This window comes from Scleropages formosus, chromosome 18 (assembly GCF_900964775.1).
Source record: "Scleropages formosus chromosome 18, fSclFor1.1, whole genome shotgun sequence".
NCBI lineage: Eukaryota > Metazoa > Chordata > Actinopteri > Osteoglossiformes > Osteoglossidae > Scleropages > Scleropages formosus.
Window position 1 is genome coordinate 1,651,487 of NC_041823.1, and position 23,407 is coordinate 1,674,893.

At 46.6% G+C, this 23,407-nt stretch overlaps 2 protein-coding genes across 4 annotated transcripts in view; both read left to right on the forward strand.

Annotated features, from left to right (window-relative positions):
• The first annotated feature begins 1,467 nt into the window (after positions 1–1,467).
• On the forward strand, positions 1,468–10,090 carry LOC108940582 (beta-Ala-His dipeptidase-like). The gene is made up of 12 exons (XM_018762828.2): positions 1,468–1,473; positions 3,377–3,493; positions 3,871–4,014; positions 4,227–4,389; positions 4,574–4,662; positions 5,621–5,818; positions 6,868–6,952; positions 7,139–7,299; positions 7,392–7,556; positions 8,410–8,551; positions 9,217–9,364; positions 9,980–10,090. Exons 1-12 carry the CDS (start codon positions 1,468–1,470, stop codon positions 10,062–10,064), a joined length of 1,503 nt encoding a protein of 500 aa, XP_018618344.2. The 3' UTR covers positions 10,065–10,090.
• A 2,208-nt stretch (positions 10,091–12,298) lies between these two features.
• The window catches only part of LOC108940581 (zinc finger protein 407), a 107,006-nt gene continuing 95,897 nt past the window's right edge, over positions 12,299–23,407 (forward strand). Inside the window, exons 1-4 of one of the 3 annotated variants that reach the window (XM_029259941.1) lie at positions 12,642–12,705; positions 17,181–17,249; positions 17,426–17,498; positions 18,127–21,862. In XM_029259941.1, coding sequence (XP_029115774.1) covers positions 18,199–21,862 — 3,664 coding nt within the window. In that variant the 5' untranslated portion in view covers positions 12,642–12,705; positions 17,181–17,249; positions 17,426–17,498; positions 18,127–18,198. Of the gene's footprint in view, positions 12,365–12,641; positions 12,706–17,180; positions 17,250–17,425; positions 17,499–18,126; positions 21,863–23,407 lie in introns of those variants that run through there. The other 2 variants (XM_029259942.1, XM_029259940.1) reach the window with 2 other exon arrangements.

Consider the following 23,407-nt stretch of genomic DNA (forward strand, 5'->3'; position numbering starts at 1 on the left):
TGGACTGGCGTCCCGTCCTGGGTGTGTCCCCTCCCCCTCTGGCCCTACGCCCTGTGTTGCCGGGTTAGGCTCCGGTTCCCCGCGACCCCGTATGGGGCAAGCGGTTCAGACAATGTGTGTGTAAATAAATTTATCCATATTATATACACATATATATATATACATATACATACACATACATACATACATATACACAAATATACCTAGGACATGCCATGAATTATCAATTATTTATAATTATTATTATTATATAGAGACAACATTGGAAGTACAAGGTGGAGCAGAACCAGATAATGACTGCAGGCAGTTAAAAAATAGTAAAGCGTCAGTGAGACATCAGTGACCTAACGGTGAAGTGTAGAGTTCAGTAGGGTGATCATTGTAGGGAAGAAACTGGCCCTGAACCTGCTGGTTCTGGTGAGAATGGCCTTGTATCTTCTCCCGGATGGAAGGAGGTTGAACAGTTTGTGACTGGGATGTGAGGAGTCCTTGATGATTTTGTGTGCTCTGCGCCAACATTTGCTATGGTGAAGAAGCTCAATGGCAGGTAGTTGTGTGCCAGCGATGCGTTGGGCGGTTTTCACCACCCTTTGCAGGGCTTTTCTTTCCCACACTGTAGAGCTGCTATACCACACTGTGAAGGAGTTGGTCAGGATGCTCTCAATGATGCAGCGGTAAAAGTTAGTTAAAATCTCAGGGGGAGATGAGCTTTCATCAGTGTTCTCAGGAAGTAAAGATGTTGTTGCGCCTTCCTAACCAGAATTGAGGTGTTCTGATGCCAGGACAGATCCTCAGAGATGTGGACACCGATGAACTTAAAGCTGGAGACACACTCTACTTCGGTACCGTTGATGTAGATAGGGGCGTGTCTGCTGCTGCTCGATTTCCTGAAGTCTACAATGAGCTCTTTGGTCTTCATGGCATTGAGGGTGAGGTTGCTGCTGGAGCACCATGCTGACAGGCGTTGTCTCTCCTCCCTGTCGGCCATTTCATCGCTGTTACTGATCTGGCCAACCGCTGTGGTATCATTTGCATACTTGATGAAGATGTTGGAGTCATGCAGAGGAACACAAGGAGTAGAGCAGTGGGCTCAGCAAGCAACCTTGTGGGACACCGGTGTTCAAAATGAGGGTTGAGGACATGTGATTGCCCCACCTTACAGCCTGGGGTCTGCTGGATAGAAAGTCTAGAATCCATCTGCATATGGGTGTGCCGATACCCAGGTCACTGAGCTTTGTGATCAGTTTAATGGGAATGACCGTGTTAAAAGCGGAGTAAAAGTCAACGAACAGCATCCTTACGTATGTGTTCTTGTTATCCAGGTGGGTGAGGGCTGAATGAAGAGCGGTGGAAATGGCATCCTCTGTCGACCTGTTTGGGCGGTAGGCAAACCGGTGTGGGTCCAGTGTAGGTGGGAGGCCCGCTATGAGGTGACTCGGTACCACTTTCTCAAGGCGCTTCATAACAATGGGGGTGAGCGCAACGGGCCGAAAATCGTTCGGACACTTTGCACCTGAATGCTTAGGCACAGGTATGATAGTTGTACTTTTCAGACATGTGGGAACAGAGGCTTGGGCCAATGACAGGTTGAAAATGTTAGTGAATAAATATTATAAATAAAATAAGCAATAAAATTGTTTTCATTTCAACTAACACTTTATGTTAATTCAATTATTATTATTATTATTATTATGTGACACATTTCTCTTAGGTGACTAACAGTAAACTTTATTTATTCCAATGGGTAACTTTAATTGTATTAATTCAGGGAGAAAACCTTGATCACCAAAAAACCATGGAGCTCTATCTAGCTCTGGCCAGCAGGTGTCGTAGTGCTTAGAGCTCCTCTAAACTATGGGACTATGGAGAGATCCATGTGCCAAACGAAGCAAAATAGTGTCCCAGCCTCAGCTGTATAAAGGTGCAAAGTGTAAACCTGTCAAGTAAGCAAAGCCGAGGTCAGAAAGTGTTACTGATTACTGTGTGTCCGGGGCTGGACTCTTAGATCAAAAAATTTCAGCAGATTTACGCTGCTGCTCGGTGTTTGGTCAAGTGGACGAGGAGCAGAAACAGAACTGCAAAGGATCGGACTGTGGGAGAAAGTGCCGGAAACACTCCGACCGACATTTCCACCCAGTGTGAGAACACAGAAGGGCGAGGACAGCAGGTGGCGCAGCGGTTAAAGCATTGCCCGGGATCTCTATCTACCCTTGAGCACGGTACTTAGACTGAATTGATAGAGTAAAAATGATCCTGCTGTATAAATGGGTAAATCAGTGTAAGTAGCGCAGTGTACAACACTCATCATACAATTTGCCTTTGGAGAAAATTGCCAGATGAATAAACATGAACTGTAATGATATTTGTAACTTTACCACTTTGCCAATGAACTTTTCCTTCAGCAGTTGTGACGAGGCTGTGATTTACACACCTGAACTCATAGTCAGACTGGGACTCGGATATTCAGAAACGCTCATTTCTGGGCTTTAGGCACATTTTCCATTTACTTTTTTCATGAAAATCCTCATTCCTCTTCTCATCGATACATTTTTCTACCCAATTCAATGGCCTGTGGCTCAACCCAGATTCCTGGGGTGACTCAGCAAAGAACAGAAGATGCTTTCAAGTGTTAAATACACACACATTTTCAGAACTGCTTGTCCCATACGGGGTCACGGGGAACCGGAGCCTACCCGGTAACGCAGGGCGCAAGGCCGGAGGGGGAAGGGGACACACCCAGGACGGGACGCCAGTCCGCCGCAAGGCCCCCCAAGCGGGACTTGAACCCCAGACCCACCGGAGAGCAGGACTGTGGTCCAACCCACCGCGCCACCGCACCCCCACATGTTAAACAAACAAATGAATAACCTCTCTTCCCAGGTGTTAAATATTACACGTTTTGTGCTGTATTGAGTAACTCCCAGCGCTGCTCATACAATGACACACCTCCTAATTGCCCTCACCCCAACCCTCCATGAGCACAGGTTTAACTTCCCCTCCTTTCCACAGTCACCGTTACATAACACGTGCCCCTCGAGCAGAAAGGAGTGGTGCGATCACTTTACATCCTGCGTCTCGCTGCCAGATGTGCTCTGCTGTTCAAAGTCGAGGTGTGCCAACCCAAGGGCTACCTGGACCCGCACTTTGAGCCCTGATCTACACTGCGCCCGTACCGGGTTACCTGTTACTCGGTGACACGCTGGGCACTGGTAAACCTGTGCTTACTTTTCACACACTGCGGTTCAGAAGCTGTACTGTCCTGGAGCTCCCTGAGCACGCACACACACACACACACACACACACACACACACACACACACACACACACACACACACACTCTTCTTGTCATTCCTCTCTTTCACTCGTTGTCTGACAGACGAAGCTCCTGGCAGTCGCCGTCATGCTGTTCCAAGTGGCCTCCTGCTCCGAGTCCTCGGCAGTGCTGGAGCCCCTGTTCCGACACATCGACCAGCGACAGAATGATTTTGTTCAGGTAGGAAGATGCGGGAGTCGATTTACCAGGTTTTGGAGGAGTTGTGTGAAAACACATCAGTAACCTGACAGTTACTGGCTGAATTCGATACGCTTCCACAGTTGTGCCCTGGGTGCAGCGGGTTTGGCTGGGTCCCGCTGTCCAGCGGGTCTGTGGTTTGAGTCCTGCTGTCTAGCGGGTCTGGGGTTCGAGGCCCGCTTGGGGTGCCTTGTGATGGACTGATGTCCTGTCCAGGGTGTGTCCCCTCTCCCTCCAGTCCTGTGTTGCTGGGTTAGGCTCCAGTTTGCTGTGACCCTGCTTGGGATGAGGGGTTTCAGACTGTGTGTGAGCTGTGCCCTGTGAGGGACAGTAATGAACCACCAGTACCCATCTTGCAGCGGCTGAGAGAATGGGTGGCGATACCGAGCGACTCCAGCCAACCGTCTCTGTGGGGGGAGGTGGAGAGGATGCTTCACGTGGCAGCAGACAAGATCACCGCCATGGGGGGGACAGTGGAGTTTGCAGATGTGGGCTCTCATGAGGTAGGACACACCTGCACGGTAAAAGTCGAGTAAAAAAAACACGAAATCACCACTTGACATTTTTTTTTGTCCACCAGTTTGCTTTGTGGTTCACTTGGTCACCTTTCCTGCTTGACTCTTTACTTTCTATGTCCGAAATAAATAATTATGCATGAAGTGATGATTCAAGAGAGCCACCGGTGGCATGTTTCTCTCCATCTCCGCCACGGAAGCTGCCCAGTGGGGCGTCCCTGCGGAGACCTCCGGTGATCCTGGCCCAGTTCGAGAAAGAGCCCAAGAAAGCCACCCTCTGCTTCTATGGCCACGTGGACGTCCAACCTGCCAACAAGGAGGACGGCTGGGCCACCGAGCCCTTCAACCTGACGGAGATCGACGGTGATCCTGCTGCCTAATTTCAAAAATACACGAATATGTGTACAGTACGGCGCTCACGTCGCGCTGATGAATGAATGACCCGTGTGTGTTGCCTGCAGCGGAAGGTGACGCCGAGAGCAGCGCTTCGAGTGACTGGTCGCCCTGCGGATGTTCTGTAGTGAACGCGATGGCCTCTCTTTCCTAGGTAACCTGTATGGCAGGGGGGCTTCGGACAACAAGGGTCCGGTGCTGGCCTGGCTCCACGCCATCGAGACGTACCTGGCCACCAAGCAGGTCTGTCTCCACACGTGGTCTCCAGGCCTTGGACCTGGGAACCCATCGTGAAGCATCTGCAAGTTCTAGGCACAGGAGATCACTTAATTATTTACATTTATTCACTTAGCAGACACTTTTTACTTATTATTATTATTATTTATTATTATAAATGTATTCCATTTATTTTATGGAATGCTCTTCTCACCAAGGTGGCCCAGGGAAAGAAACGATATAGAATAGCAGCAGCTGCGCATGACTATTAGGATCAGCCAGCTGAGGAGAAGAAAACAAAAAAACTCCCACTCCAAAAAAGTCTCTGTGTATGCAGGTACCAGTGGCTGTCCATGACTTCTGGGTATTTTTACTTTCTCCAAAGACAATTACTATCTTACATTTATTCGTTTAGCTCATGCTTTCCCCAAAAGCTAATTAGAATTATTTACCCATTTATACAGCTGGGTAATTTTTACTAAAGCAATTTTAGCGTAAGTACCTTTTTCACGGGTACTACAGGACATGGTAGGATTCGTGGGTCCCTCAAGTAGAAGAGGACAGCTCTAACCATGAGGCCACCTGCTGGCCCTAACTGGGATACTAAGGAATGCACAAAGAATTTTAGCTGGAATGAACATCTTCTCCAATTTCAGTGATAACTGGTTTATTGGATTTAATTATGGTAGATGACTTGATGATTGATTGTTGTAGGATGTCATTAATTAAGGAATTTATTAATGTTAACTACAATGATTGCTGATTGCTGGCTTGCTTTTAGGGCCATGAAAAAGAAGTGCTGTAGGAGAGGGGGTCTTATTAAATTTGTGTTTTGAAGCACATCTGTGCGCTGCTTTCTCTCACAGCTCCTGTTTGTTGTTTCAGTTCATGGATTTGACACATTACTCAACGTTCCGTAAGATATGTGTTATTTGCTGAAGATGTCAGACTCTGTTGCCTCTGTTGAGTCTCGACGCTTCTCCAGGAGGTGCCCGTGAACATCAAGCTGGTCTTGGAAGGTCTGGAGGAGTCTGGCTCCGATGGTCTGGAGGAGCTGATCCAGCAGCGCAATGACACCTTCTTCTCCGACGTGGACTACATTGTCATCTCTGACAACGTGTGGCTGAGCAGGAGACCTGCTCTCACCTACGGCACCCGGGGCAGCACCTACTTTTTTGTGGAGGTGAAAGGCCAGAAGGCATCAAATGAGCATTAAAATCTGAAACTCCACATAGTAAAGTGGCACTGCTGTTGGACCCTTCAGTAAACGATGGGTAAAAGAAACGTTGAACACTTGCTGAAGGGGGTGCGGTGGCGCAGTGGGTTGGACCACAGTCCTGCTCTCCAGTGGGTCTGGGGTTCAAGTCCCCCTTGGGGTGCCTTGCGATGGACTGGCGTCCCGTCCTGGGTGTGTCCCCTCCCCCTCCGGCCTTACGCCCTGTGTTACCGGGTAGGCTCCGGTTCCCCGTGACCCTGTTTGGGACAAGCGGTTCTGAAAATGTGTGTGTGTGTGTGTGTGTGTGTGTGTGTGTGTGTGAACATTTGCTATGAACTGCCAAGTTGTGAAGTCTTATTGACAAATATTTATTTACTTATAAAAGGGGTGCGGTGGCGCAGTGGGTTGTACCACAGTCCTGCTTTCCGGTGGGTCTGGGGTTCGAGTCCCGCTTGGGGTGCCTTGCGACGGACTGGCGTCCCGTCCTGGGTGTGTCCCCTCCCCCTCCGGCCTTACGCCCTGTGTCACTGGGTTGGCTCCGGTTCCCTGCAACCCTGTATGGGACGAGCGGTTCTGCAAGTGCGTGTTTGTGTGTATTTACTTATAAGTTGGTTTACTTCACTTTGGGACAAGCGGTTTCAGACTGTGTGTGTGTGAGAACTTTTTTCACAACCTAACCGGTAAATAAGCTGATGGCTTTCGATGTTATTGCCCTTTTACTGATTGTTACTAAATGTTAAAGTGATGTTGTATTTATGATAAGAAATGATTTACAAACACTCCCAGTCTCAGTTTTGTCTGTAAGCTGAGGAGTCTTGTGTACTTGGAGCTCTGGAACACCTTCCCAGCCCTGTAAATAAGTAATGTAACATCAGGGAATATTTACATCAAAGTCAGTGGTTTGGAGTTTAATCTCCCCATGTCGTACCGTGTCCCTGGGAGCCATGTGGTCGCTTTTCACAAGCGTCTCCTTTGCATTTCAGAAGCAGCAAACCGTCTGTTGTTGTGCATTGCAGGTTGAGGGACCCAAAATTGACCTGCACTCCGGGGTCTTCGGAGGATGTGTCCAGGAGCCCGTCGGTGACCTGATCGCTCTGCTTGGTGGGGGTGCCACAGATTTACACTAATGACAGTTCTCTATTCTGTGGGCCTCTGCTGTTGTACTCATGGGAAAAGGTCTTAAGCCAAAGCACTTCCATGAAAAGTAGAACTGAGTGAAACTGTAAAATTACATCATTTTGGCTTTTAAAAAGTCAATAATACAATAACATGTTGTTGTGATTGCAGGCAGTCTACTGGACCATAGGGGGAAGATCCTCGTACCTGGGATCTACGAGTCCGTGGCCCCAGTGACCGAGGAAGAGAGCAAGTCGTACCAAGACCTCCACTTTGACCTGGAGGAGATGAAGCAGGAAATAGGGGTGGAATGCTTTTTGCAGGACACCAAGGTCCCGGGAGACGGGGGGGAGGAGGGCTTTCCGCAGTTAACCTTACACGGCCGACTGCGCAGGTGCCAACCGATGTTTCCCCGGGTCTCCAGGAGGCGATGCTCATGGCACGATGGCGCTACCCATCGCTGTCCATACACGGGATCGAGGGGGCGTTCTCCCAGCCGGGCTCCAAGACGGTCATTCCCAGGCGAGTGGTCGGGAAGTTCTCCATACGCCAGGTGCCCAACATGGAGCCCGCGGTGGTGGAGAAGCAGGTGGGTGCACCATCAGCTGTGAACCCTCAGCACAGCAGCCGTTCGGCTGTCTGAAGGGGTTCCCTGACGCTCTCTGCCATGAGCTCTCAACCATTTCAGTAACTGAGTGACAAATGGATGAATCTGCAGAGCTTTCCGTAATATTTATACTATATAGCAGATGCAGTTCAGAATCACATGGTCCAGTACCCTGTTATGTTCATTTCCTAGAACAATTTCTGGAACGTTCCTTAAAATTATTTAAGCCGTGGGCCTAAGCACTCCATGGAGAGCTCTGTGAAGCCCAAGGCAAGTGACGAATTTCCACGACCATCGCAGGGCATGATGTACCTGGCAAGTTGCGGTGGATTTCCCATCATCCGCCAGAATCCGCAGAATAAACCAGGCGAATGGAACTGGAAAAAAAAGAAAAGAGACGGCTCCTTTACACACTGGCCTTGGCTTCACACTAACCTCCCTCTCTGTGGGTCCTGAACACAGACTGAGTGAGAACCCCAGTGTAGAGGAACACCATGAACAAAAACGGGGGTTTACATCTCAAAAAAATTAAAATATGGTATAATTACTCAAAGAGTTCAAACAAAGAAGAGCAGCAAATTCTCTGCGTTGCATTTCTCCAACACGGCTTACACTGATTTACCACGTGCACCGCGGTGCACGTTTTTCTGCATCAACGCCTGCACTGCACCTTGATCAAGGGTACTCCAGCAGGACGTGGGCTTCAAACCCGGTTTCTTCAGGTCGAAGGTGGCAGCACTGGAGACGACACCACCACCACCACCACCCGCTGCCCCCTTTGTAGCGGAGCGAGAGCCTTAGGTCTTGGTTCCGACACAGGTCTCCTGTGTGTTAGGTTACGGAGCACCTGCACCGAGTCTTCACCCGGCGAAGGAGCCCGAACAAGCTGAAGGTGAGCGCGACAGTGGGGGCCAAGGCGTGGGTGGCGGACCTGAAGGACCCCCAGTACATCGCTGGCCGGAGAGCGGTTAAAGCAGGTGAGTTTCACTCCGTCACCAAACCTTTTCGCAACATTAGCGCTTCTTTATTAGCTGTAAAGCAAGTTAAAACGCGGTACGGATGACGTTCCCAGCAAACGGTACAAACCCCTGCAGACAGAATAATACAGTAGGTAGGTGACCGTATTGCATAATTTCAAGAAGAGGCCATTTAAATAACTCATTACACTTTTTTTTTTTTTTTTTTTTTTTTTTTTTTTTTTTTTTAAAAAAAAAAAAAAAAAAGACACACACACACACACACACACATTTTCAGAACCACCTGTCCCATAAGGGGTCGCTGCAGTGGTCCTAGTAGCCTTTGGGCTAAAAGGTTCAAATCCCACCTCCTGTTGCAGTACCCTTGAGCGAGAAAGAACTTACTCTAAAATTGGCCCGGTTAAAAAAAGAACAACCTGCTGTACAAATGAGTAAATCAGTGTAAGTTGCTTTGGGGACTAAAGAAATGAAAGCATAAACACGAATGCTGTTAGACTCAGTCTTCAATGTGGCTGAGCGGGATTCAATTATTGCCTTGAGTCCTGACTCCCATCCCCTAGGCTATGATTCAATACAGATATCTTGCATTTAAACTTAGACATTTTGCTTACAATCACATGTAAAGACTTTTTATGACTTTGGTTTCTCGGTGTTCCTAATATTAGTGTTTGGGGGGGAACCTGAACTCATCCGAGAGGGATCCACCATTCCCGTTGCCCACAATTTCCAAGAGCTGACTGGAAAAAGTGTGATGATGCTTCCGATTGGCGGTCATGATGATGCAGAACACTCTGAGAAAGAGAAGATCAGCAGGTGAGGTCTTGGTTCTGGCTCCAATGCGGTGGAATGAGCTCCCTCTGTCCCTCAGAGCTGCTGAAACCCTCTGGACATTCAAGACTCAAAATACATCTTTAAGACACCCCATTTGGTGAAGCGCACTTGTGTTTTCCCTTGAGGTGTACATCACTTTAGAAGAAAAGCACCTCATAAATGAATAAATGTAAATATAGGTAAAACTGACAGAGAAGATGAGACATGAGCCAAAGAAGGTCAACAATTGTAAATATTGTTTAGCGCAGAACCAGGAGCATTAAAATCTCCCCAGTAATTGATGTGCAAAGAATGACTAGACAACAGACAACAGTCCAGATCCAGTGAGATGGATGTTCCTCCTCCACCCAGAGCAGACCATGGTGCTGGGAGTACTCCTTGGTCTGATGATCAGTCACGATGTTCTGAAGAGGTCTCATAACTTGCCACGGCGAATCTCACTCTTGTTTTAGTTCTTGGGTGCCATCCTCACTCCTCTGCCAGCATGTTCATCATCATCTGCAGCTGTTTTAGCCCAACCCTCTCAAAACCTCCCCTTTGAAATGTGTGTGTGAAACCTGATTTTCATGAGGCAAATAAACATCCATCTCTTTCCAGATATAACTTCATCGAAGGGACGAAGCTCTTTGCGGCCTACTTCTACGAGCTCTCCCAGCTCCAGCAAAGCCCTCAAAAAATGTGACCCACCGTATGAGTACCAACTCATTTCAGCGCCTTAATTCTGTTTCAGGTAATTTTCTGAAAAAGTCTAAAATTTTAAGTTTTACATCTTTTGACAAAGTGAAAAATGTCCCCAGTGGCTTCAAGTGTCTGTATCTGAAAAGAGCAACACTACATAGACATGGAGTACCTTGTTTCTACCCATATCTTTGGGAATAAAAGGGAGTGATGTAGGTATCTGCATTTTTTAAATATGAAGCATATGTTAGTGGTGTTATTAAATGGAAATGGTTTTCAAAGTGTTGTTTTACACCACAGTTCTCTACAGCTTGAATACATATATAATAAAAAATGTATAAAAACTGATTGCCATAGCAAGCCTTAGAAGGAAAGTTAGTTTTACCCAATTCTAGAGGTTGGTTTCAATGAACAGCATGAAAAGGTGAAGAACAATGAGAGAGACCTCAGAGGTACGCAGAAAGGCAAAAGTAAAAGTCCTTTAAATTTGATACCTATAATAAATTAGCTAAATAAATCCAAATTAAACTGTGGCCATAATGTTATGAAAAGGCTCTTTTCCAGGACATTGGGCCATTAATTAGTGTGTGTTAATTAATCTCAACATAACAAACACAGAAAGATGTCAAACGCGTTGGGGATTAATTGCAAATCATTTGAATCCGTGGCACTTGAGAAACTGCCACTCGGCACGGAGGAGCAGATGATATCGATCTGTTGTGGGGTCTCAGTTTGAATTGTACTTGTGATGGCTGCAGGACACAGTATTCATCTGGGCTAAAATGAGACGCTATTAATTTGGGTTTAAGCTGCAATGTTTTGGAATCCTTCACTGGGGTTCCCACACACATCAAGGGGCAGCAGGTGGCGTAGTGGTTAGGGCTGTTTGTTTTGAATTAAAGGATCCAGGTTCAATTCTCTGCTCCTGCTCTTTTGGTGAAGGTACTTACCCTAAATTGATACAGTAAGTTACCCACTTGTATAAATGGGTAAATACATTAACTGAACAAAATTCATATTGTAAGTCATCTGAAGGAAAGTGTCAGATAAATGAATGATTATGTTATAAACTGACAAATCTATTAGAGAATAAATGGGAAAGCTCATCTGAATGTGCAATATTTGGATTGTGTATTTTCTTGATGTGCAGATTTACACTTTGATTTAATTTCCTGCTTCTGATTCATGTAGATCTGCTCTCAGGCCACATTTGCTCACCTGTACTGTTGCATGTCATACACGACTAAAAACAAGTTTGTCGACATGGTTTGCAGTCGGTTTTTGGAAGGCATCACACACACAGTCAGTGGTGCCAACTTTTGCCAAACTGATGACCCAGAGTACCACAAGTATGTTCATGACTTCCTTTGTTTGTAACTTCAAACTCTTTTACCACTAGGTCACACTCAGCAAATGTAACATAGTACACATGTACTTCTTTCCATTTGTTGTTCAGGTTCCACAGAAAACTGTGACAAAAACACTTCAATTAATCCTTCCTTCCATCATCGGAAAGCACTTGCGGGGGGGGGGGGGGGTCACCGTGGTCCGGAGCCTATCATGGAAACACAGGGCATGAGATAGGGGAACACTGCATGAACAAATCAGTATAACATCTTTTTTTCTTATGTTATTTATTATTAATTTAAAAACCACTTTCAATTTGGATGTGCAGTTACTCTACTGACAGGAAAATTGCTGATTATAGTCCTGTTGTTCAAGTTCAATGCCTGAATGAAACACACACCCAACAAGTACACATCCTTCACCTAGTTACTCATCAGTAGCTGTTAACCTAGTGGAGCAGTAGTAATAATAATTATTATTTTATTATAATAATAATGCTGCTTTGGGTATCGTTCACACGCCGGCGCCTCAGCTCAGGCTGCGCGCGGGGACGCGGACGCTTCTTTTCGCTCCTTCACACGTGTCAGACAATACGATATAACGGCGAAAACAAGAGGATTAAAAAAAAATACACAAGAAAATCGTAAAATGTCAGCCGCGTGGAAAATTAACTCGAACACTCGTAACACAACAACCCAACTGCACTCCGCACTCTGCTGAAAACTCCGCGGCTCGAGGACCCTCTGTACGTGTGACGTAGTGCTTATTTAAATAAATCTCGCCGAAACTGGGTTAACCCCGGAAGTGGAAGTTGCCGCATGAGGTGCCACTCATTCCACTAAAGCGGCCTCACCCCGGAAGTACAGATAATCGCGTGACGTAGAACTCATTCTACGGTACGCGACTTGTGACTAAGACCATAAAGAGCGGACGTAGAAAACACTGGCATTTTTTCTGGTAAGATGCACAACAGTATTCATAAAACGGAGATTTGTACGTATCCGATATTTGTCGAGGTGCTCTGACAGTTACATATGATAACCATTCGTGATTTAGTCAAGAAAAACCCGTATTCTTGCCGTGGCTTTGGGTAGGCTTTTTGGGCCTCTGTGCTGCCGTCGTTTTCGAGTTTTGAGAACACGGCGCCCGCCTCCCCTCTTCTCTTATTGGACGCGTGGAGAAATCTCGTCGTGCGATTGGGCCGCTGGAGCGTCGCTTAATTTCAAGTGTTTGTGCGAATTTGAAGTTGCAGAAGTGTGTGAACGCAGATGGTGTTTTTGCATCGTTTTCTGTCTGCGGTAGTTAATTTTCCAAATGTGTTACTCTGTAGCAGAGTCATGATTGTGGCTGTATGTGGGGATAGAACTGTTTTCGAGCGCTTCCTGTGTCGCTCATTCGACAACACGGACTCGGCAGTTGTTAGCGGCGGATGCTAGTAGTAGTAGCCGGCTAGCCGGTCTCCGAGCCTGGGGGGGTGCAGCCGCTCTGGCCCCCCTCTGTCGTCGCGTCGCGTCGCGTCGCGTCCTGCCCCGGACTTTACTGGGCTCCGTACACAGTTAAAGCGTCGTATTCTGGCGCGGCTGCGAAGCTCGACGTGATGATGTACTGGTCGCTTTGGGGACGACAGGATTGACCTTTGACCCCGAGCGTGTATCAGTGTGAGGGGTTTCACTCTGTGTGTGTATTCGACGTACCGGCTGAGTGCACATGAACATCAACTGAACAACATCTCATCTGGCCGCATCAGGATTGTAATAAAACGTGTTGTAATAAAACTACTCAGCACGTTTTATTACAATCCTGATGATGCGGCCAGATGAGATGTATATAAGTTATAGAGGCCTTTTTACAGCACAATGTTGCTCCACGTGTCGCCATGGCGAGAAGTGCAGAGAATGAGAGCTACAATATGACTCGTGTCACATATTAGAACTTCAAGGCTGAAAAGCGCCTTTTACTCGCAGGCCGAGTAAAATCCGACTTGCGAATGACACCCATCCGCTGCAGACACACATTACCCTCTGATCCTGAGAGGCGTCAACTACCCCATCCTTCCTACACGCCCACCCACAATGCAAATAACGTCAGAAACTACAGACTAATAGTAGTTACTTTGTACATTTGTAATTTATGTCTTGCGTCTTTATAATTTACGTCATAAGCTGCCGGGAGGATTCGCAGAGTGAGAATTTCATCGAATGGTCCAACAGACTGTTTACTGTACATCTGACAAACTCTTGAATATTAGTACTTTATTTCTCAGGCACACACACTTGTTCATGGTTATTCACTCATGTCAAGTGGCTCTCAGGCCTCAGTTTCTTGCTCTCCCTGATTCGTGGGAGATGTTGATGTGTCACAAAACGTCAAGTTACATTTATTTATGTAGCTGGTGCTTTTGTAAAGTGATCTGTTATGAATATTTGATGATTGTTTCTACAGCTGCAGTTCACGATGAGTTCTTTGCTCAGGGTTCCCACAGCAGGAGTTGGGACTTGAACTTGGCTCCTTCCGCAGAGAGGGGAGATCTGTGCACCGCAGTACCTTCTGTCCATTAGTTCTCTCTTTAAAAGTATTCTTTTGCATGGAATAAGGACAGGTGGGGTGGTGTTTTCATTTACATTTGGATGCGAGGTAATGGTTAGATTTGTCATCTTGTACTTGAAGGTGTGAAAGAAATTTTCTCCTTCCCGTTCAGCTGTAAGAGACACCGAAAGAAACGCACGGACTTCTCGCAACATCGGCCGATGGGAGAGCCCCGGAAATCGGGCGTCTCCCCAGTCGGTCTTGATTGCCTGCTTTTATTTACCGAGCTCATGCATAATTCATTTCAAGGCATAACAATTAGGCACATTAGTAACTTTTCGCGTCTTGGTTCTCTGAACTTTATTCTTTCTCGGTTTCTGTTTTTTCTGTGGAAGCGGAAGCAGTTAACGCCCCACCTCTTGAGGACCTGCTGACCTCATTTCATATCATATCTCTCACATACAGGCATCGCCTCGCTCTGCACGTATTTGGTCACTTCTGGGTGTCACAACAAGCTTGTTAGTACTTGTACGCTTAGAATACGTTGTGACTTAAGTAGGACATTTTAATTTTAAACATGTATAATCATGAAAGCATACGTTTAGGTCATGTTTAGATAAAGTTTAACACCACAAAGGATATGGGTTCGATCCCACCTCATGCTGTAGCACCCTGACAGGATACAGTAAAGTTACCCTGCTCTGTGAATGACTAAAAGCGTGGAAGTAGATTAGTGTACAAACCTCACACTGTTAGCCACCTTGGCAGAAGATTTCAGATAATGAATAAATAACAAAGATATTTTGTGTTAATGTTGTTAATTTTTTCCTGAGCTGGTGTATTTATTGGTGTTTGTGGCCGGAATGTTCTGTATAATTTTTACCCCGTGCAGCTGGATGTTGTAATGCAGTAGTTTCCGTGAGATGGTTCTGTTATGTTTCAATAAAACTTGAATGAGAAATGGAAATTTCTCAGATATTTAACTTCTGAACTTTTCTGACGTTCCTGAGTCTCCCTCACTGGCAGATGGTTTGATGCATGGGTCTGGACGAGCTTTTTCCTCACATGTAAACCACGATTTGCCAAGAGCCTCGGAGACAATGGGCGAACCATGAGAGAGATCTGAAAATCCCGAGTCTCACGAATCTGTTTTTTGCAAAGAATTCCTATTTTGTGCAGATGTGTTAATGGCACTAAAATGATTGGGGAAAATATGTTGTGGTATTACGGTGTTCCTGCAGCAATGCCATGGTACTCCTCTTCCTGTTGTAGCATCCTTTAGTTAGAAGTCTAATAGTTAAAATTACCCAGTTTTGTGAATGGGTAAATCGGTGTAAGCAACTCAGTTTACAAACCTAACATGATTATTCATTTTGGAGCGCAGAAATTTTGCAGTTGAAATGAATAAGTAATGTTGATGAATTAGAAGAAACGATGAGCTTTGCTGTTGATCCAAGGTCAGACTTTACATCTAGTTAAATAGGCTCAGTTATTATAGTTACCCCCTTGTGCCCAGCATCAGTCTTTTGTTTTCTTTTGAAGTGTTTTACCCTGTTTGTGAGACTTCCCTGGTATACCCATGTGGCATTGCTGGATTAGGCCTGGAGGGAAGGGGCTGGGGAGGGGCTGGTGTGGTGCGTGTCACCGGCTCTGCCCTTTCGCTCGCCAGTCGAGGTCACTGGCGTCGCGCTCCGGCTCCGTTGCCCGAGGAGATGCGGAACCCGGACCGGGGAAGACAGCATAAATCCAAGTGGACAACATTGTCTCCTGGTGGCAACATCACAGTGACGGACCCTCCGAGATCCAACCTGACACTACGTTAATACTGCCCTCAAGTCCACCCCCCCCCCCCCCAAATTCTTTCCCTTGTTTAGTTATTCGTGTCCGTTGAATGTTCTCAGTGGCGAGTTTTGATGTTTTTGTGTCATGATATGCTTATTGGCGACTCGTGAAGCTTGTCTGCTGGCAGCACTTGTCCTGAACAAGAGTCTCTCAGACCTAAATATGATGAGTTATTAATTAGCGAACGTCACATTAAATTTACCCACCAGTGAGTCCAGGAAAGTTGCCGTCTACAGGCTAAAGAACATCTGATTTGATCTTCAAGATGGTTTTTGCATAATTACAAAAATAAAAGTGTCCAGGGAGTTTTGTTTTTACCTTGTTTATGCTCTAAATAACCCCGATCACATGTCAGATGATTATAACGTTTAATGAAAAGGTTCTTGTGTTACACTGGAGTGACATGTCTCCCTGCAAGGACAGCGCCGTGGTTTGCAGCGGTTAAAGATCGTGACTTGAGCAAAGTCACTGTCCGCTCCTCTTTACAGATCATCTCTAGACTGAGCCTCTCTGTCTCTCTCTCACCCGTGTTCAGCTGTGACATGACACTTCAGTGCCCAGCTGCATTTGCACGTTTGTTGGATGCTCATTCAGACACGCGGATCATATAGGTTCTTAGTTCAGTTCGTTTGGATGAAATAAAATCAGTGAAAAGTATATGAGCTGTGCAGTTACTTACAGGGATGTTTGTGCACAGAGGTGAAAACAGCAGGTGTAAGAAGTAACACTTTAATAAATGTATTACTTTACCATATGTTCTGTGTAGCCACAGTAAAGTCAAAAGGGGCAAAAGCAGTTTTTTACCTTGTTGTTTAGGTAAGGCTAAAGTGTTTCTGGGTTTTGTTCCTTTATTCCCCCTGACACGCAGCCCAAAATAAGAATTTCTATTATATTCATCAGAAGGTGTCTAACGTAACCCCGAGATGCTGGTTCATTTGAACACAATGTTCTTTATAAGGTGCATCATGAGTCAATATTATAGCATGTACAGTTTGAGAGATGCTCTTGAAACATGTTCCTAAACATGAATATCTAGTTAAATTTGGCGGGGGGTCCAGACAAGGTCTTTGACTCTCATTTGTTAACTTGGTAAACAATTATTTTCACACCAAATTATAATTATTCATTTAGGTGACAGACATCTCCAAAGCAACCTAATATGATTTGCCCATTTATACAGCAATTTTGTAATTTAATACGGTACCTACAGTAGCTGGTGGGGTTAGAACTGTAGCAATGGCTCCAAACACCATGTCATCTGCTAATTATGTCACTTTACTGAGCATATGGACCTTGGGGTTCACCTGTATTTATTTGTTCATTTTTTGGTTGTTTTTTTGTTCTGCACTTGGGATTCAAGTTCAAGTGGTTTTTATTGTCATTCCTCTATATACGTTGTGTACAGTGAAACAAAACGTCCTTTCACCGGGACCATGGTCGTGCAACACGGAACAGTACGCGAGACAATTCCCGGGTAATTTTTAAAAACTGACTGGTTGAGGTATTAAGAGGAAACATCTGCAGAGCAAAGACTGTGTCATCTGTTTTTTGTTTGCTTATTTTTACTGAACTTGTTCTCAACAAGTAAACTTGAGGTCCCTCTTTGCCCTTTTTTGAGTCTTTTCACTTTTCCTTTCATGCGGTGACCAGTAGGTGCCGACAACGAAACACGTTGAACGTGTCAGTACAGCGTAGACGGAGGGGACAAAAAGCGCAACATGCGGTAAAATAACATACCCGTGTAGCAGCATTGTTTTTCCCCAAACAGATATGAGAAGAGTCATAAATGGGGACTGAGCATTTGAAACATTAGAACAAAATACTCATTACCTCTACAGTGACCTCTGTATATGATTTATTTCCTATTTGTTAACTTTTTATCCTCATTTATGGTCATCTTACTGGATTTATATTGTGTAGCAGATACTGTATCTCTGTACATAGAGAAATGTATATAAAGTATACTTTGCATGCTGTACATTATGGTATAACGGTAAATGTAGACAATACTGACATACTGGTACTGTATTTCAAACACATATTATAAAGTACAAGCACTTTCAAGTAAATGCATGATGTAATATTTCCTGTAGCTTTAGATTTCAACACAAAATCGGCAAATCAAGTAGTATATCTATGGGTTACAAAGTGTGTTATAGTGAGAAATCTGTGTAGCAGGAACCTTTTGCACTATCACGTCAATTCAAAACAGGCCTTGTGTATTAAGTATATTATAATGTATTCGTAAGCCTAATATGTGAATAACAAATCAGTTTGGGTGGAATGTAAATTGTTTTTTGTACAGGTGTTTGGGAAAATAATCCTTATTTAATATATTTTCTTTTTAACAGGTAAAAGGATCAAGCAACATGACTCTTTAAAACAGATCCGTTGCTTTTTGTGTAAATCAAGAGGACAATCAAATGGACAGCTTAAAGAATAAAAGAAAATTAAGGTCAAGCAGGGAAGTGGTTGCCGAAGAGGGGCCACACGAAGATAACGGAAGTGGTTCTGAGTTACAGGATGCCAGTGGTGATACTTCTCCACCGGGGAAAAAGCCTAGGAATGATGAGAACAGAGAAGCCCAGAGCAGCGAGGGTACACCTTTCCCCCAGACTGAAGCCGTGACCATAGATTCGGGTGACGAGCATTGTCACGATGGAGCTGGCAGTTCAACATCGGACTGTAGCTGCGTCTGCTCTCTTTGTGATTTTGTCGCCAAAACTCCGACAGCCCTGAAAGTGCACACTACCAGAAAACATTACCGCAAGGGCGCTGGCCTGAGAGGCGAGAGCTCATCCAGCAAGGGGGGCAAATCCGAAGACTTTACCCCAGGTGAAGGAGGCTCCCGAGGGCCTGAATTGTCAGATGCTGTCAACCGTGGAAAATGCCGCCTTTGCGGCCTCCGTGCGAGCAGCAGTAACCACTTAGCCGCACATATGAAGGAGAAGCACCGTGAATTCCGGGCTGGCGAACAGGCAGAAGTGACGAGCACGGCTGCTGTGTTGCACAACCAAAGTGAGACAGTTCTCCAGGAAAAGCAGTCTGGTGATGGTTCCCTGACAATCATGATTTCAGCTAAAGATGGTGCAAGTGAGGAAGCAGAGACTGGTTCTCTAACAAAGAGAGACGAAAGTACCACCTGCGCGCTTTTAGAAATGGTTGCTAGTGCTGCAGACAAGACTCAGATTGGAAAAGAAGCAGACAGCAAAGGTATGGAATCCCTCAGTGAGAGCAGTCATAAGAGAAAACGGAAACCCATCAAAACTCGAGCGGTAGCACAGGTTAGTTTGAAAACTGGTATAGAAATGAGCGCTGAAAGCCCCAGTTTGGATCTCCGTGATGGAAATGTGGGCCATGCTCCCCCTGCCAGTGTGACGGCTGAGCACAGACCTCGCATAATGGCTGGAGGAAAAGCGCGACCTGTTCATGCCAAAATTAAGAGAGATCCAAAGTGCAAGGCTCAGCAAAATTGCAGCTACTGTGGACATGTATTTCGGAACAAACCCAGCCTGTTGACTCACCTTAAAAGGCGTCATACAAAAGAAATTAATTTCTCCTGCAAAGTGTGTTCCTATGCTTGCGTGACCAAATTTGACTATGAAAAACACTGCTTGAGCAACCGGCACAAGAAACGGACTTTGATAAGCACAGAGGTTCCGGGTGTCCCAGCACCAGTGGACAGCGACAGCAGAGAGCAGCGGCTATATGAGATTGAACTTCAGATTCACAGCGAGGGCACCAAATCCTCTGCCACTCGGCTGGCAGCCGCTCAGCTGCTGAAACGATCTGCGAGTGCCCGGCCACAGCTGCGGTGCAAGACGTGCGGGTACAAGACCGGCTCCTCGACCCTACTTGTGAGGCACGAGCGGCTCAAACACTCCAAGGAGATGAAGCGCCGCTGCAAGGCCTACCGCTCTTGTGCCACAAGCACGGCAGAAGGGATGGCTAAACCCTTTCTCCGAAAGAAGCACCTTCAGTCAGCCAGGAAAGAAAGCATTGAGGTGTCCTTTGAAGAATGCGTCGAGAGAATTTGCGTGAAGTCATCCATCAGTCAAACTACTTCTACCAAGGCCGTGCTGCCCGATGACGAGTTGCTGAGGAGCAACCGAGACGAGGCTCAAGTTCAGCTCTCCCATGATGATGACAAAACTACAGAGTCTGATGGGACTGGGAATGCAGAGGGAACCGAAGACACAGGTCCCCCGAAGAAGAGACGCGGTCGACCAAAGAGTTCTGCAATTACAACTTGTGATTACTGTGGCCTCGTTGCCTCCAATGCCACCAATCTCAGTGTCCACATAAGACGGAGGCACAGCCGACAGTACAGCTTTGCCTGCAAACTGTGCAGCTACTACTGTGTCACCAAAGGTGACATGGATCGCCACTGTGCCACCAAGAAGCACATGAAACGGATGCAGGCGACCACTGGTGATGATCCACAAGACACTCAAGGAGCTTCAGGCAGTGTGGTGGAAGTCCTGGGCGGTGCACAAGCTTCCAGAACTGAGGCTGTAGAGAATAATTCCAGGGAAGGAGTCTTGGTTCAGGCTACTCAGGTGTCAAGGCTGTCCAAAGCAGAAGGGACCTCGGATGAAGCTGTGCTGGCTAGTGGGCATCTTCCACCTCGCGAAGAAAGATCGGAGAGTGAGCAGGCGATCCCTGTTGATCTAGATGATGCAGAACAAGAGGTCGATGGCCCAGCTTTGAAGAAGAGCAAATATGACTCGGTCAACTCCTGCGTTCACTGTGACTTTGTGGCCCATTCGCTGCCGTCTCTGGACCTCCACATAAAGCGGAAACACACCAAGGATTTTGAATTTGTCTGCAAGGCATGTAATTATTATGCAGTGACTCGCCGTGAGATGTCAAGACATGCCACGACTGAGAAGCACAAGCAGAAGAGTCAGTCTTACCTGGAGTCTCTGAGGAAGAATGAGATTGATCCACTTAGTGGGGACCAGGAAATGCTGTCGAAACAGGAGGAGGTCATACCAGAAGGTGACGGTGAACCTTTTGCCGAGAGCCCTGAGGAGCACAGTGCTTCCTTAGACCAACAGACAAATTCTGGAGACAGTCAGAAAGCAGAAGTGGTGGGAAACATCATCCCTAACGCTGGCCCTAGTGATGTGGGAGTATTGGACAAATGTGATGCCAACAGGGATGGCGACGCCTCAAATGGTGAGGGAAGCCCTGAGGGCTCTGTTGCACCTACTGATAGGGGTACGGAAGATGCTGAGCAGAGAATTGATGGAGGCGTGAGAGAAAGCCAGGCTTTGATGGAGGACAACCCTGTAGGGATGGGAGAAGGAGCAGGTTTAGCAGAGTCTGAGCCTGTCACTGAGGAGGACATCCAGGAAGGTGAGGCAGAAGTAGAGGACAACTTGTCAGACTCTGATCCCGACTTGGACAATGGGAGAGGAGAGGGTTCATCCTCGCTCAAACAGCTTGTCAGGGCCGTTCCGTTTGACGCGTCCATAGTTCCCGCCAAAGCCTTGCAAGACAGTGTTCCTTCTGCACATGATGGAGCCATGGCTGCAAAAGGGGGCACAACTGGTAGTCAGCCAGCTGACACCTCGAGCCCACAGAGGAGCAGGAAGATGGGGGGCTCCAAGGCGAGGAGTGGCCTCAACTCGCGGATCCGTTGTGAGGACTGTGGGTTCCTGGCTGACGGCCTGAGTGGACTCAATGTACACATCGCCATGAAGCACCCCTCGAAGGAGAAGCACTTCCACTGCCTGCTGTGTGGAAAGTCCTTCTACACGGAGAGCAACCTCCACCAGCATCTGAGCAGCGCTGCCCACCTGCGCAACGAGCAGGCGAGCATCGAGGAACTGCCCGAGGGCGGAGCCTCCTTCAAGTGCGTAAGGTGCACGGAGCCCTTTGAGACCGAGCAGGAGCTCTTTGTGCACATCAAGGAAAAGCATGAGGAACTGCTGCGAGAGGTCAACAAGTATGTCCTGGAGGATACGGAGCAGATCAACAAGGAGCGCGAAGAGAATCAGGGCAGCGTGTGCAAGTACTGTGGGAAGGTGTGCAAGAGCAGCAATTCGATGGCCTTCTTGGCACACGTCCGCACACACACAGGTACTGTACTGTACGCCGCAAATCCTTGACCTGTGTTCACGTACACTCGCGCTGCCTTTGGCCAGCATCAGTCCGCGTGTACGTCCTCTTCCCTGGCCCATGTCCGCACATCTAGTACAGTCAAAAGTTTGAGCACACGCACTACAAACAGTGTTTTGTTCTCAGTCTGCATTGAGTTACAAAGTTTGATTGGTAAACAAGTCGACGTTTTCCCAGCTCTTCTGTAGCACTTGAAAGAGATGCCGGGTACCTGGGGGGTTGCTATGCTTGCACTCTTTTGTTCAGTTATGTCTTTCTTACTAATGATAAGTAATGAGTGCCACATCACTGTGAAAGGTCAATTTATAAATGAAACATTGGAGAATATTTGAAATATCTTGCATTGTCATTGGTTATGGTTGTGGTGTGAAATGAAAATTTGCTTGATTTCTGATGTACTACTTGTAATATTTTCTACTTTCATATAGTCGTCTGTAGCACGCAAGTACTACTCACTCATGCGTCAAAGTGCCATAGATTATCTACTTGATTCTTCCAGAAGAAGCACTTTGTGTGGGTCTCGCTTGGACTTACTTTCATCCCAAAGCCATTCGAAATGAAGTGGTGCTATTGATCTGACAGATGCCCTTTTGTGGCTCCCAGAATATTATGCTGTTCTTGCTCAAGTTCAGTTAACTTAGCAACAGCATCGACACTTTAATTTTGCGGGACTGTGCTGTGTGTTGTTTCCAGTGTCAGTGCTCCACGAAGGTCCCCGCAGTGTTCATCGCTGGCTCCGCACCGAAACCGATGGTCCCGTTCTTCTTTCCTGCGGTTCAAAACTTCCCCAAGCGAATGATTGTGCCACCTGCCTCACAGCCTGCTAGGCCAGATGCCTCAGCTTGGCGGAGAGGAGAGCCAGCAGGAGGACATTGGGAGAAAGAGGGGGAGGCTCGATACTGACGGAGCGTCGACGCAAACTCCTCTTCTGCCTGTCCGGATGAGACGGGCTGCGTTTAATTGATGTGTCCATTACCTGGACTCTCTTGTAATTATAGTCAATAAGTCTTGTTGAGTGTGTTAAAGCTCTCTAAGAGCATGTGAAATCCAAAAGAGACTTGGGCTAATTCTTTAGAATAATCAATGCGGGCATTTCAGACCCTAATTTCCCCTGTGTGCGAAGGGCTGATCATTCTTAATCCGTTAAGATTAATTTTGTTGTTTATAATGCAAAGTAGGTTTGCGGTGGCGGCGGATGACTTGAAAGAGTCCCGCTGAGCCAGCGCTGAACGCTGCTGTGGGAAGACAAGGAAAGACAGAGCTACTAAAAATGTAGTTTCAATATTTACCTTTTGTTTTTCCATTACGCTGTCAGGTGACACTGTTATAGAAAACACTTCCACTGTGACAGTGTCGCACTATTGGGCTTTTATTGTTTATACAGCTGCGTGGTTTTACTGGCGCTTCACTTCCATCTCGCGTCGGATCTCAGTCGTCGACGTTAACATTTAACCTTTTCCGAGGCCTGCGGTCGTGACTGTGCCTCCTGCTGCACGTGAACCATCC

Coding starts and splice junctions, on each gene's coding strand:
- LOC108940582 (XM_018762828.2), top strand. Junction 7,557..8,409: donor CCGCGGTGGTGGAGAAGCAG/GTGGGTGCACCA, acceptor CCTGTGTGTTAG/GTTACGGAGCACCTGCACCG. Junction 9,365..9,979: donor GAGAAAGAGAAGATCAGCAG/GTGAGGTCTTGG, acceptor ATCTCTTTCCAG/ATATAACTTCATCGAAGGGA.